General features: G+C 43.1%; 1 protein-coding gene across 2 annotated transcripts in view; it reads right to left on the reverse strand.

Annotated features, from left to right (window-relative positions):
* Positions 1-15089, reverse strand: part of RBSN (rabenosyn, RAB effector) — a 189437-nt gene that overhangs the window by 32719 nt on the left and 141629 nt on the right. For both annotated transcript variants that reach the window (XM_085624454.1, XM_085624455.1), the window contains one exon: positions 11215-11301. In XM_085624454.1, coding sequence (XP_085480580.1) covers positions 11215-11301 — 87 coding nt within the window. The remainder of the gene's footprint in view (positions 1-11214; positions 11302-15089) is intronic.

Raw genomic sequence — 15089 nt, forward strand, 5'->3', positions numbered from 1 at the left:
GCATCCGTTCCAAAAACGACTCTACACCGTAAAAATTATGAAAATATTCTTTCTTTATCTTTTTCTCTTAGTTGCTGATTGGAAAAATAAATAGGTCAATCACAATATACAAGTTTCAATTAGTGCAGGTCAAATAAATATTGGCTGTTTGATGAAATAAATAGGGGTGATCATAAATAACAGGGCATAATACAAGTGCAATATATACAGACAATTAAATACTTTGAGGCAATAAATACTGTACCAATAACTATTGTACACCAACAGGTCCTGTGGACCTATAAATATAGTGCAGCAATAAATAGGTAAAAATTCAATAAATACAGTACCCCCAATAAATAATTAAAAGTATACAGCAACACTCATGTAATCAGATGACACTTCAAATCTTAAGGGCTGATTTGGCCCAGGCACAGCTTGTAGGGTTGTGGAAGGCTTGAGGGGGGGGCTACTCCCTGGCTGGGACAAGGCTGAGGCCTAAGCTGAGGTAGATCAAAGGGGGGAATACCAGTGCCCTGGCTTTCTCTCTCCACACAACCTCTCTAGGTTAGTCCCAGTTCACCCCAGGCACAGTCAGGTTGGTTTCAGCACCTCCCTAGCCCCTTAGAGCAGTCTCTCAGGTCTCCACAGGGCCTTAGGCGCCCTCTACTCCACTTACTGCCCTTTTTCTGATGTTCCGACGCCGCTGGAGTCGTGTCGACGCCGTGAGGCGGTTCCGGTTTGGTCTCGGCGGCCTCGGCACAATGTCAGTTCTTTGACGACGCCGGTAGGCGGTGCCGGTCCGATGTCGGTGGCCTCGGTTCGATCTCGACCTCCGATTCGACGGCGTCGGGCAGTCTCTTCACGATGTCGACTTCGGGCGGCTCCGGTCCGATGGCGCTCTCGGCTCTGATGACGTCGGCCGGCCTGGCCTCGATGTCGACTTCCGGCGACTCCGGGGTGCGATCCTCACCCCCGACCTCCGGTGCTCCTCCACACAGGTTCCGGGCGACTCCGGAGTGCGATCCTCACTCCCGACCTCCGGTGCTCCTCTACCTCGGTCTCCGACGACTCCGGAGGGCGGACTTCACTCCTCCGATGACGCCGCTCGCTCGACCTCGGTTCACTTCCTCCTCGACCTCTGGTATTCCTCACGACCTCCGTCGGCGCCCTCTCACGACCTCAGGCGGCTCCGGGTACGACGTCTGCTACTTCAGTCAGCGCCGCTTCTCCACCTCGGGCTCCAGGTCTTCAGGCTACTCGACGCCGGACTCCAGGGAAACCAGTTCTCAGGTCAGGATCTTGCTGCTTTCTGCTTCTAAGGCCTGTTCCTGCTGTTCAGGTCCTTAGGATGAGTTTTTCTGTCTTCTTCCCACACAGGGCTATAGGCTGGGATCCATCAGTAGGGACAAGTATCAAGGGTGGGTTTATGGACCCCACTCCAGGCACAAGTTTCCACCCCTGCTGCTTCACTCCTTCCTCCTTCACTGTTGTGCTCCTCTCTCTTCACCAGTCAGGTGCCAACTGCCAGCTCCAACTGCCAACTGCCTCTCTTATCCTCCCAATATTCTAAACGGTCTCCAACTGTCACAGAGTTCTGGAATCTCCTGGAATGTTCTGGAAGGTGCTGGTAGGTTCCAGTGGATGCTGGTGATGTCACAGGTGGCCTCCATTTTGTGCTCCAGGCCCTCAGACAGAAGTTTCAGGGGTAGCTAAAATGGCTCCCTGAATCTGCAGCAACACTAAAAAGTCTGGTGGTTCCCAAAAAGGAAAAATTCAAACAGGGTTTGAGGCAAAAGTGGGACAAAATAAATAATGATGAGGAGGGACCACCCAAAGGGCTGACAGGTCTAACACCCTTAATCAAGGTAAAACTATTATACTGGTTTTCCCAATACCTACATTAGAAGCAGCTACAGAGGTAAACCTCTGTAATGCTCATGCCCTACAGCTAAGTCAAGTCTAGTGGACCGGCAACACAGAAACCTCCATATGGCCTACCCATAAATGAGTATAAAAGCATCTGAAGCGCAGTCTGCATTGGGTTTTAAAGAGAAATACTGCACCGCACGTCCTGGAGTGCACGGAGTTTCTAAAGATCGGGAATTCTAAGCACTAAAGAGACACACTAAAACTTTAGGTGATCCAACTGCACAAGAAGCAGAAATTCAAGCTCCAATATTAGCCCTTCATATTTTTTATTTAAACCGTTTTATATAGCGCTGGCTAGACCCGAGGGTATCGGAGCGCTTTACATAAGGTCAACAATGTTACAGCACAGAACACAATTGCACGATACATCAAATATATGTGACACCATAAAGGGAGAGAAGGAGAGACAAGGGGGGGGGGAGGGGGAGTGAAAGGGGACAGGACGGGGAGAAGAAGGAATGAGAGTCGGGGGGGGACAGTCAGCCCAGAAACCGAGTGGGTAGGTGATGGCACGATGAAGTAGTCGACAGCCAGTCTCCTCTATAGCACGCACAGTAGCTCCAACGGTCATCGGGCAGAGGGATAGACAGAGAGGAAATAAGGAAAAAGCAAAGTTGAAGAAATACAAAGAGGAGAGGGTGAGTGTGAGACAGGGAGACGGAGAGAAACTGTGTCCAAAGTCCGGCTGGGTAGGTGACGGTCAGAGGATGAACCAAGTCCAATCTCCTCTTTAGCTGAACAGAGCAGCTCCACCGGGCGTCGGACATGGTGGTCGGACTCCGCAGTCGAGATAGAGCTAATGTGCACTCAGGGACTCGGGGATAGTCAGCTTAGTGCGGGGGGGAGAGAAGAGCCATTGTCCCAGAGAATTACAGACGTCGTCATGAGGTCAGGCATAGTCCTAGTAGGGGTTATGCAAGGAAGAAGATCAGGAGGGGGAAAAAAAGAAAGTCACCACTGGCGGCCATGTTTGGGTCAGGCATCCTGGGACCCTTTTCCAAACCATGAGGGTGCGATAGAACTTTACAGGAAAGGAAGTGCCAGTCTCTCTTAGGTCTTAAAAAAAAATGATAATCCTGATCTGTTAAGCTTCCACATTCATAGTGTAGGATTCCACTTTCTGTGTGCAAAGTTACGATGCAGACCTACATCACTGGTGCCAAAAAGGATTAAAAAAGTAAATCAAAAAAGCTAAACAGCTTTTGGGATGGTAGCCAGCTTATGGGATACACTCTCTTTCCTCCATGGACAGCCTACAATTGCCCGTAAAAGTAAATGGGTCACACGAAAGGGAACTATGTGGCTGACCTAGCTGCAAACATGTGGGTTTAGACCTGTAAAGTTGCTGCTGTTACTCTATCTCAATATACATCTAAGGTCAATGTAGTGTCATGATGGCACTACAAACAAGGTCAAATGGGGATACACCCTTTGCAAGAATCACCACATAATATTCCTGCAGTCTTACCCAGGAGAGTATCCCAATGAAATCCATGCCGGGGATATGGGATAAGCATGACCCAAATGAAGCACTTAGGCTTCACTTCACAAAAGCACTTGACCTTGCTGGCCTCAGCACTACATTAGCAATGCTACAGCAAAGTTATTGGTCACCATATATGTTTAAGGCAATAAGAACAGCATTCTACCATTTGTTAACAAAACCCTCTTCTGCTACAAGGCCCAATACCCATGCCTCATACAATATCATATGATGAAGCAAGGGTCACCTTTCTTCGCGGTTTCCAAACTGTTGAACGTCTGAAATCATTATATGCTGCGCATGGTTACCTTCTGTAGAGGCTCCAACAGGTACATCCATCCGTCTTGGCCTTACAATTGGGTCACAATGGCTGGCCTATAACTCTGAATTACTTGATAGTCATCATGACGATGGTGCAGGGGTACTGTTTTCCTGAATATGCAACACTAGGAAGGGCTGCCCTCCCACAGGTCAACTTGCAGTCAAGTGGCCCACTCGTGACGGGAGACTCCCAGCATCACCCGACCTTACTGCTCACACTGTGATAGTCTGGGTGGACTAATCTCAATACAAAAAGTAAAAGGGGAGAGATGCCTAAAATAAGACTCTGATGAGACGGTTAAAATATAGAAATACACAAAATCCATCTGCATTTTTGGAATAAGGTGTGACGGAAACAACCAGCCAGTACGCCTTTCAAAGATTTGCATTTCACCCATCATGCATCTATAACTCAGGGCCTTCCTATCTCAGAAAGAAATACAGATTGTACCACCCCCACAAGCAAGTTTCTGTTTGCTTCTTCAAAAACGGTGGCGATCCTTTCTATTGCTTTGGGCTGGGCATTTATCCCTCCTTTTCCTATGTTGCTTCCAGCCTTCCGCTTTCACTCAAAAGCACTTCTGTGTTTACCCTTTTCAGGAAAGAATTGAAATCTTAGTGGTTCACCTAATCTTAGTGGTTCACCTAATCTTCCGTGCTCTACAACCCATTTTTCTAGCTGCCATTTACTTTCCTCCCCTTTTAGTGTCATGACCTCCTCTGGGATAAATGCACGCTTTACCAATGCTTAACATAACATTAGATACACATTTCTTTTTTAGACTTTGCCAAGTCAGCCTAGCAACTATGAGCTGAACCCACTTCTCTCATTCCACAATTCCATGCACTAATAGAAATCTGAAGCTTTATTTTCAGAACAAGCTCTTCAAAATGTGAGTTGTGTCAAGGTTATGTTTATAAACTGAGTGTTGAAATGAAAGTGAAATGTTGAAATATAAGGGTTTATCCTACTCTCATTAGGACTTCACACATTCTTTGAGGCAAAACACCATCGTTCCCCCATTGCACCTTGATTAATTGGACAAACTAGTATCCATTTCTAACCCAGTACAAAAATGACTAACTTTGACAGCTTAATTTTTTACGTGCAAACAGCACATTCTGTGGCTGCAACAGTATGTCTTCTTGACAATCAATATTGAACTCACTTTGCCAACTTTCTCAGTGTAGAACGCTTGAACTCTACAGGTGTTACAACCATCAAAGATATAGACTCGACCGCTTCAAGCATGCAAGACTGTTTTTGTGCTATTCCGGACTTTCTAAGGTCTCTCACTTCAAATTTATCCCAGGGTGTGACTCCTATCTTGACTACTGCAGATGTCAACCTTCTTTACCATATCCATCTGAGCAGCATTGCGGTTAGGCTCTAGCCTTCTACCAAGAAGTCGATTTACTTTCAAGCCTGCAATAACATTGAACTCCAAGCTTTCACAAGTGACTGGTACCTTTGGCTCGACCCATGCTTCAGTAGCGCTCTAGCATGAATGTGGACTACATCCTGCAGGAAAAATGTTTTACTGCTCTCTGTGGATTGTTGGGAGATCATCCAGACATCATTCATCTATTAAGGTCCTTTCGGGGGCAGTGCAGTCAATCGCCATTGCTGCTGCTTTGTGTGTCCACTACACAACCTGCTACGCAGCTTGGCACTCTAATGTCACCGTATTCTACTTTAGGGTTCATGTTCCAGTCATTTGCAATGATAATGTTGGCTTTCCTATAGACTGGTCCACCATTTCTGATCTCCAGCCTCCTGGCTTTTCACCCTATCAATTTCCTGTTCTTTTTCCAGCAACCATCCACAATCTCTATGGTGTATTACTGATCTTTCACTACCTGCCACACAGTCAATGTTTCATTGTGCAGGTGTGGATCTTTAGAGCCCGTTTACCATTTGAACAGTACTATAAGGGGCACACAGCTGCTGCTGTTTTGTATGTGATATCTTGATTTGTATCCAGCATTCAAACATGATTTTGACACCGCTTGCCTAATTGAATTAGGCCTGTGCTTTTAGTCTTGCTTCATACATGTGCAAACATATATATTTATATGTAAATTATTCCGTATTATCATTCTGTGGGTGTTGTGTTTACATGTTTTTTAGACTAATTCCAACTTTTTATCCTCCTCTATTTATCTGTTGCCTAAAGCACCCGACTATCCATTGCTAATGCTGATCGTTTGCCTATGTGATTTGGGGCCAGATGTACAAAGCAAGAAGAAAATGTTACTTAGTTGTAGTCTAAGTTCTGCATTGTAGGAATCAGGTTTGAATGATCTCTCGCTGTCTGTGTGGACCAAGAGCAGAGCACCGTAGATATGTGTACATTTCATATCGATGTGGAGATGTTTAGCAAAACAATGTACTTTATAGATTTCTAATGCAAAATAGAGTGAAAATAGTTATGCGCCTTAAAGCACTCCAGACAGTCCATTTATCTCCCTGGTTCTAGGCATTGTTTCAAAGGTTTCATATGTAATCTTGCATCCCAGGCTATGTACATACAAGACGCAATAGACCCCAGTAGCAATGTTATCCCTATTGCTGTCGGACTTGCTGAGTTGTGGTGAGGGTGTTGTATTTCCTCCACATTGATAATACTCTCCCCTTTATCCCTATCTTTTTTGATGTATTTGTTTAGTAGAAGTAATTCCAAAATTTGCCTGAATTCTGGTCTCAGACGTTTTATTTTTTTTTTTAAATCAAGAAATACCTTGAATATGCCTTGACCTTTTTGTTTGTGTGGTACTTTTTCTATGGGATTTTTTCAACAGAAGTGGGGTAATTTCTTCTCATAACACCTTTTGCTGGTGTGCGTTTTTAGGTTTTGGAGTGTGTCTTTGAAGTGATGGTAGTATGCCTGAGAAACAATACTTAGTACCCGTTCCTCCTCCTTGACTGAAGGCCACTCTTACAGATGACGAGACATCGCATCCCACACCAAAGTGCATAAGAAAAGGGGGAAGGCAAAATGTTGCTGGGCTGGTTGTTACTGTCTCCCCGACGAATGTCTTCCCAGTCTAGGTGTTGAAGATTGCAGGGTAATGGTTTTAGAACACATCTGCCCTTTTGATATTTTTGCCCCTTTTGGTATTGACTGTTGGGCTGATGAGGCCATCGAGTGGACTGAACCGTCTTTTCTTTTAGGCTCTCATCTTCATTTTTCATTTTGTGATGTTTTTCGTCTGCATGACAAACGACAATGTGCCACAGAATGGGGGATTCACTACTTTTTGATGGTTTTAAAGAGGTTCAGAAAAACCAAGATCTTCTAATGGCCTCTCCATGACAGTAAAAGGTGGAAGCGACTAAGTCCACTGCCGCACTGCTAATTTAGTTTGAAAAAAGTGCACTTTTACTTTACTGTTCTAAAAATCCTGTTGACGATGCTTCATTCAATCATCTCCAAATTTCTCATGCAGTCCATTATTTCCCCTCTGGTAAAGACTCAGGAGAGCCGTTGAGTGGGCATTTTTAAGGTGCCTGCGGCTACCACAAACTTTCTTGGCCTCCTAAATTCAGGGGCCAATGCGTTCCTATACCTGACAGAATTAACGATTGCATAGTCTGGTGTTGGGTCACCTTTTAAAAAAATCTGGATTTGTGTGGGGCTTTGTATTTCTATAAAAACCTTGGAGTGGCATATTTTATTGTTGCATGTGTCAAAATAGTTTCTTGGGCTATATCTAAAAAAATGGGACCAAAGGGAGCACAGTTTGAAGGAGAACGCTGGCTTGAACGTATCCAGTGGAACGTTGATATGTAGTTTTATAATGTTGTAAGGATGAGTGTTGCTTTTCAGGAAAACATCCATGCTTGACAGACTACTTGAGGTTGCTGTCATTCATCCTATCGAAAACTGGTTTCCTCACACTCTGTGTTGTATGAAAAATACGTCTATGGTTATGTAAAGTATTTTAGGGAGTTATTTCGTTTTAGGTAGGGGGTCCTTTTTGTGTCTGTGGGTTCCATTAGGGACTTGAGCTTGCTTTCATGCGTGGGCTGGTACTGTAAATGCTGGGTTCCTATTTTGTTTTTTATAGGTATAGGAGGGATCATTTTATATAGTTATTTTTTATCCTTATTTGTTATGGGTGTGTTGGCTAACTTGCATTCTTGATAGGTGGTGTTTTAAAATTTTAAAATTTGTGAAACTGTTTTGGGTTATAAGAAAGATGTGGGTGATTGTGTTTATATTATCCATTTTTATTTTATTGAGTTTCATCTATTTACGGGTGTAGGTGATTTTTTAAAAATAATTACCTATTATGTTAATTATTTTCTCAAATGTTTTTGGTTGCATTGGGGTTTTAGCATTCCTTATTTACCTAGGATTTTTGTTTGTAGGATTGCAGTTATAATGGTAAAACAGACCTTCAAAACGTATGCACTTTGCCCAATGTTTGTGGGACTGGAGTTGGTAAGAGAAGGTACTGGTTGTTGCGGTTTTTGATTGTTGTTAATTGTTCATTTTAGATCTGTAAGGGGGCTGGTGTCATATAGATGCTAAGGTATTTGTGGGCATTGTCTGTTTTCATAGCGCCTGTAGGTAAAGTACAGGTGGGTGCTATTGCTTTTATATCACCCACTACACCCGTCTCACTTCAGTTTCTGCCTCACAAAGATAATGACTGTCATTAAGTGTGGTTGCTCTTCCATAGCACTGGTTTAAAAAACTATGTTTGCACTTCCAGTGAGTTATTTTATTAATGTTATTATCCTGCCAATATGTGTAACCCAGATGGGTTAATAGTTGTATCCCTTTATCTGAGGTGATGTATCTAGGTTCATTTATAGACATATTTAGGTCTCATCTAGAGACAGCTTTTAACTATCTACAGTGAGACAACAAAGGTGAAAAACAAAGATCTCTTGTGGAGCATTCCAAAACAATACAGTGGGCTTTGTGCCAGCTCACTGCTTACCATTATTTGACTTTATTGGCACTTTAATTGGCTTGCTTCTTATTCAATGGCTTTCTTTCCTCTTCTTATGTTTGTTACTCCCCCGAAGCATAGCTTCTCTACTATCCTTTTGATTGAATGACTTCCACTGTTCACATTCAGGGAACTACTGATTTCTTTTGGTATTGGCATTACACGGCATGTGTTTTGTTTCTCTTTGCACCACGTTTTTTTTTTTTTTAACACTGCATAATCCCCCCTCAAATATATGTCAGTGCTACTCTTTGTAGAATGAGATGAGCGATATATTTTTATATGTTTGGAGGTTTCTAAATGTCATTTTTACTTTATTTAAGTAATGGTTTTGAAAACTAATTTCTGCAATGTGGTGGGCAGTTGCTCTTTCTCTTTAACAGTAATGGTTTCTGCAGTGTATCTTCTCTCATTAGTTAGGTTTGGGTCGAGTAATTAGTGCTTGGGGTTAGTACTATATATAGCTTTTAATTATTAAGTAAGGTCTTCTTATTTAACTGTTTGTCTTTTACTGATTAGGTAATGATTTCATTTTTGTTTTAATATTTAATTAGATAGATGTTACTTTTAAATGAATAATTTTTATATTTTTATTTTAAGTGAAATGTTAAAATATAATTCTTTATTAGGCGTTTGAGATTTTCTTTTTGGGCTTTTCTTTAGATACTTTTTGAAGTCTGTTACTGAAGCTATTTACGTTCATATGAACCATGACTATAAGACCCAGAATGCAGTACTATTTTAGTTTTCAATATTTTGGTTATGTCTCATGACTTCTCTGGAATATAATATTCTGTTCAGTATTTTTTACCATGATATTGTTGTTTAAATAATATTTTTATGTCACTATTTGTGCTGATAATAATATAGTGAGTTACACTTTACGCAATAAATGCTCATATTTTTGTAGTCAATACTTTTGCTAGGATTTCTTTTTTTACCACAATATTTTTATGACTGATATTAAGATATGCAAGCATCGGTCCTCAGCAATTCCTTTTGTATCTCCCTGACTGCTCTTTGAGTTCTTTATCTGGTGACTGAGGTTGCCTAGGTGTTTTTCTAAGAGGGAAACTCAGCCTTCTAGCGTCCTTACTGTTTCCTGCAGTGTATCAAATTGAATAGTCTAAAGCAGAGATATTCTTGTCTATCTGTGGCAGTAGCCAGAGTGCACCTTATAAAAAAGACAAGTAATAGCACAGGAAAGCAAAGGAACACTTTCCCCCAGATACTTTGTCATCTCCATTTCTTATGCCTTCTGAGGATTGATTGAGGGGCAAAAAATGTATCTCGTCATCCTCCTTTTTTTGTCTCTTAGAAGCGTACATAGTCTTGGTAACACCTTCTCACTTCTCAGCACGTTAACCCCCTTCGTCTCTTCTATAACTTATTTTCAGGATGGCAGATTTTTCAGTCAAGCCCCAGTTCAGGAGGACAGGCCTTCAGTCTCTCAGTATTCCTCTGAAGTCCAAATTCATGAGATGGGCACTAGCTCGGTAAGCTGCCACTAGACAGCAGTTTTATGTGGGATTGGGTCCCCTCATACAATTATCGGGGATCCTCTACGTTAGCTGCTGCATTTCACAATTTCTTCAAAGCTGCCAGCCACTTTTATCACTTGGTGCTCAAGTGCGCTGCTTGAACTCTTCCATCTTCACTCCATTTGTTTTTCATCAGGTGGCCATTAGTTCCCCTTCAGAGTTCTCTCTTTAAGCTTTATTGGGGACTATGAAGTCACCCTCAAGAGTAGGGTAAATAGCATACGTCTACGGATCCGATGTTCCTGCAAGTTCGGTCTTCGACACCAAAGCTCTTCACATACCATTGGGAGGACCGCTGGAGTTGGAACACTTACACTCACTTTGACTGAAGGTAGCCTTACATCAAGCTTTCTACAAGATCCTCCTAGTATAGCACAAACTAGTATCTCATAGAAACAACTACCAGACACTTGGTCAAACAATATAACTGTACTTTGATCAGATTCATTTATAACTCAAAATGACATCAATTTAAACGGCCAAAGATAAAATCCTAGAAGGTGAGAAAATACAAGCAAGCAGCAGAATAAAGCAGAAGATCCCACATTAAATGCACCAGAAGATCACTGGAAATGTTAGCTGGAAGACTAACCCGGTTGCGTATAGCCTAAACACGAGACAAAGAAGCTAAATACAAATCTGAAAAAAAGAAAACATCTATTTGCACTGAACTGAAGCTATCACTTGTCATGTTTCTAGAATCTGTCAGCTTCTTGAAAGGATCAATTTAATATTTTAAGGCCCTATTTAGCATATTATTTAAAATAAGATAAGGGTAAGCGATCAAACACATAACCTTTAAGTGGAACTTTCTTCAAAACCTACTAAAAACATTCAAAATATTAAAATTGTAGGTGCCAATTACAAAAAAGTGGGAGCCTTGCATGTTTTATAGCAGACGAGGGTCTGTGTGTCCAGTGGTGTGCATACAATAGAGGAGAAGTGGCAGAAAAAACGACAAGAGAAAAACAAGTTCCAATCGTTTCTTCTTACCTTAATGCATCGATCAACTCGTACAACTTTTGCACTTCCAAACGCAAGTCGTTGGCATGATCGAGATTGTAGGTCGTCTCCCCTGCACTGAGGAAGGTTAAAAAAGTATAGAGATTTGCAATGTGAGATGGTTTTCCGCCTCAGATAAAAGCAGTACTAAGCACGTATATATGAGGAAGACAAGACAATGTTTCAGCACAACAAAAACTAAATGAAGCCGCAGCTTCCAGGTGTGGTCGAGTAGAAAGTAGTATTTGAAGGTTCATGCTGTGCAAACAGTATTTAATTCTCAAGACAACTCCACCTTTCCAAAATAGCTTGCGTGGGACTCCCAATGAGCACTATGAGAACTAGTATAAGAAAAAGGAGCAAATTCAAGAGGCATCTATGACCTTTCCAAGTTTATGACCTGATTTTGAATAAAGAATAAAATACTTTACCTGTCCACTGTTATAGCAGAGATACTGGGAGGGAGCCCAACATCATTAGCAAGAACTTTTGCATAGCACGTTGGGAACAAAATTGTTGCTATGGAAAGATTAGGGTGAGCAAATGGTGCATCATCTCATTAAATACCATTGCAGTAATCTGCTCTGCATATCAGAAAACAGGGGTATTTTCCGCTTTCGAAACAGCTGCTTTTTTTTATACCAGGGTTAAAAGGCCATACATTTATGCAAAAAGACAGGGCTTTAAGTTCTGTAGGAGAGCTCTAGGCAAAGCATGATATGCCTATATAAACTAAGGTTGTTAGAAGCAAGTCATTTTCAAAGATAATATCACAACTGAGAAGGCCCCTATAACTTTTCCATGATCCTCATCTTAGGTGATGTTCTAGCATGCCTTCCCTCAGAGGAGACAATGGTAATTTTCCTTCTACACAAACTTTACTGGCTTACGAGGCCGTGAAAGTCATGTCAAACCAGAACTTAAGCTCCATGCGGTTTCCGATGGTTCACATAAATGCTGAACAGTTCTAATGTTACTGTGCCACTCCCTCTTTGGTAGCAGATAAAGGCCAAACCTTTCACTCAGGAGAAAAAAGCTAAATCAAGTCAACCTATTCAGTAAAATATAAAAAATAGATACATTTGGCAATAGTATATATTACGTACTTCGGTGACACAACTATACTCACTTGATAGAGGATGCTAAAGTAACAAGCATTTACAATGCAATGGTCTCGGCATTGGTAAAGTTAGAGCTATTGGCATTGTTCATGACATTATTTTTGTTTATGTTTTTGTTTTTAAAACATTTAAAGAAACGGCATTGTTATTTACAATGTCAATAGCTTAATCACTCTCAAATGCCGAGACCGTTGCATTGTAAATGCTTGTTTGTGAACTATTGGTTTGCCAAGAAAAGCCCAGGGCACGGAAAGGTTCCCTCTAAACGCTCATTATTATGCTGAAGCCGCCTTCCCTTTATTATGTTAGGTTGGTCTTCGGTTCACCCCACTGACAGACAAGCATCTGGAATCACTGCGTTGGGGGACGGGCGGATGAGCCCGACCTGTGAGCCTAAGTCGGGTCTGGTGTTTGACATATGCCCCCTCGTCTGAAAGACCCTCGAACCTTTCCTAATAATTATAAAAACGATATAAGTGATGCATAATATCTCCACGAACCGCTATTAACCAGTTTTAATTCAAAGAGTCTGTGGTGTGCTGTGTGGTTGCTCAGTGCCCATGCATTGCAAGGGTCTGCAGCCAACCACGCATTTTCTAACTCTCCGGGCGCGAGATTGATGGCCGCGACATCTGAGGGACTTTTGTGCGCAGCGCGCTCGGCAGTGAGTGCAGAAAGTGCGAACACTCAAAGAGGGGTCAGCCCTCATCACGTGTAATCTGGGCCCTGAGCAGATCAGCGGTGACAGTTATACCCCCACAAGTGAGAACACAAATCATCCTCGTCGGGCACTAGACAAGTTCAGAGGGGTGGGGTGTGTGTGTGTGGGGGGGGGGGGGGCTCACAGCCTCCTGTTCCAGGGGAACAACACGAATAAAACAGAATGCCCATGGCTTCGCTGCAGAATAAAATACGTGCTTTAAATGCAGCGCAGCGACTCAATCGGGGGTTGGTGGTATGGAGGGGGCAGTAGCTGGTGGCAGCAGGGGGCAGCGAGGGGAGGGGGCGAACGTGCACTGTTTATTTGTCACAAAGTGATGGTATTTTCATAGACTGCTGAAGTGAGCCGCGCGGCTCTCTCTCTCGCTCTTTCGTGGGTTGTTGGCGCTCAGCGATGCGGAATGCTCAAGTCGGGGATGGAGTGGGAAGGGAGGCACTCGGACCACTGTTGAGCGGGACAGTAATCACAGCCCTCGTCCCTCCTAACTTGGGGACAGAGTTTACCGATGCCAGCCGCGCTTTTAATTTGCAACACGTCAGACACCGAGGTAATTTATACCAACATCTGTTCGCTTCTGACTCTGAAACACTCGCGCATGCTGCTCTCAATCCCATTACGGGAGGCGGCGGCTGCTCTGTATTCCGCCTCGCGCTCCTCAGTCAAGGCACGGCCTTTCCTTCCATTGAGCACGCGAGACGAAGGCCCAAATCAAAGGTACACAAAGACCCAAACGGCTGTTTCTGGGAGCCAGAAATGAAGGTAACAGACTGCGGTGCCCTGAGCCTTGCTGCCTTTCTCCGAGGCGAAGCAGAAATGCCTCGGAGAAAGGCAGCGGCGTTTCCGGATTCGGGGGCGTGTTTTGCTTTTCTCTCCTCTTGCCATTGGCTGGAGGAGATAATTAGATTTGTTGAAAAAAACACGCCCCCGAATCCGAAAAGGACGGGGCCTGATCGGAGTGACGGGCCTCTTCTCCAATGGCTGGCCAGCATTCAAGAGGCCAGCCAATGGAGAACAGGGGAGAAGAGGGGCGGGTTCAAGCCCCTCTTCTCCAAGTCATTAAATCTCGGATCGAGACTGCGCAAGCGCAGCCTTCGAGCCGAGACCTAAAAAGCTCATTAGCATGATCAAAGAGAAAAAACAAATACTGTAAGAGGTGAAGTAGCAATTTCAGTAGCTATAAAACATTGGCAGAGACAGCCCCCAGGTTGGACCTGGCCCAAACTGCACATCTGCTCCCTGATGAACACAGCTACTTTTAAACTCTGGAGCTAGTCAATAAAGAATAAAGAATTCCAGCCTACAGAACGATTCCTGCTCCTAATTGTCAGTCATGCCACAGACTTTTGTCTCAGACAATCAATCTACACTGGCACGTGGCCTCAAAAGCACGTTGATAGAGGTCAGAGTGGTGCGACAGCCTACTAGAGTCTGGTACAACTGCACAGAAGCTGTTTGTGTTTGGCATCTTCTTTGAATTGTCAGTTTCTATTGGCTCCTAGAAAGCTAGCACACTTTTGAAGTGCAAGTGTTTCAGACCTCGTCTCGCAATCGTTTTTGTTTCTCTTTGGTCCCAACTACCATATAAGTGAAGGTTGAGCATAGCAGGCATAATAAACATGTGCAGCTATTTGCGGTATTAATTGTGGAAATCTCCCCTTTCACTAATAGCTAAACAACTTGTCTTGAGCACATAAAGCTGGGTGCAACCATTCCTTAAAAGCTCCCAACTTGGACACTAATGGAATAGCTCAACTCATTTTTTTCTTTGATCTGTTTAACGTCATAGATGAGAGGGGGAAAGGGATTAAATGATCACTTTAACCATCAAAATGCATCCACTGGGCACACAACCTTTCTAACTCACTCAGAGTCCGTCTGTATCCAAGTAGGAGAGGTCCCCTCCAGTGAAGAACAGCCCATTTATTAGAAGATATCTCCTCTGCTGCCACTTCCTACCATAATACAATTCTTCTTAACTGCACAATCAGTGCCCGGAAGGACCGAGCCTAATCCTACTGTTCCCC

This window comes from Triturus cristatus, chromosome 9 (genome assembly GCF_964204655.1).
Source record: "Triturus cristatus chromosome 9, aTriCri1.1, whole genome shotgun sequence".
NCBI lineage: Eukaryota > Metazoa > Chordata > Amphibia > Caudata > Salamandridae > Triturus > Triturus cristatus.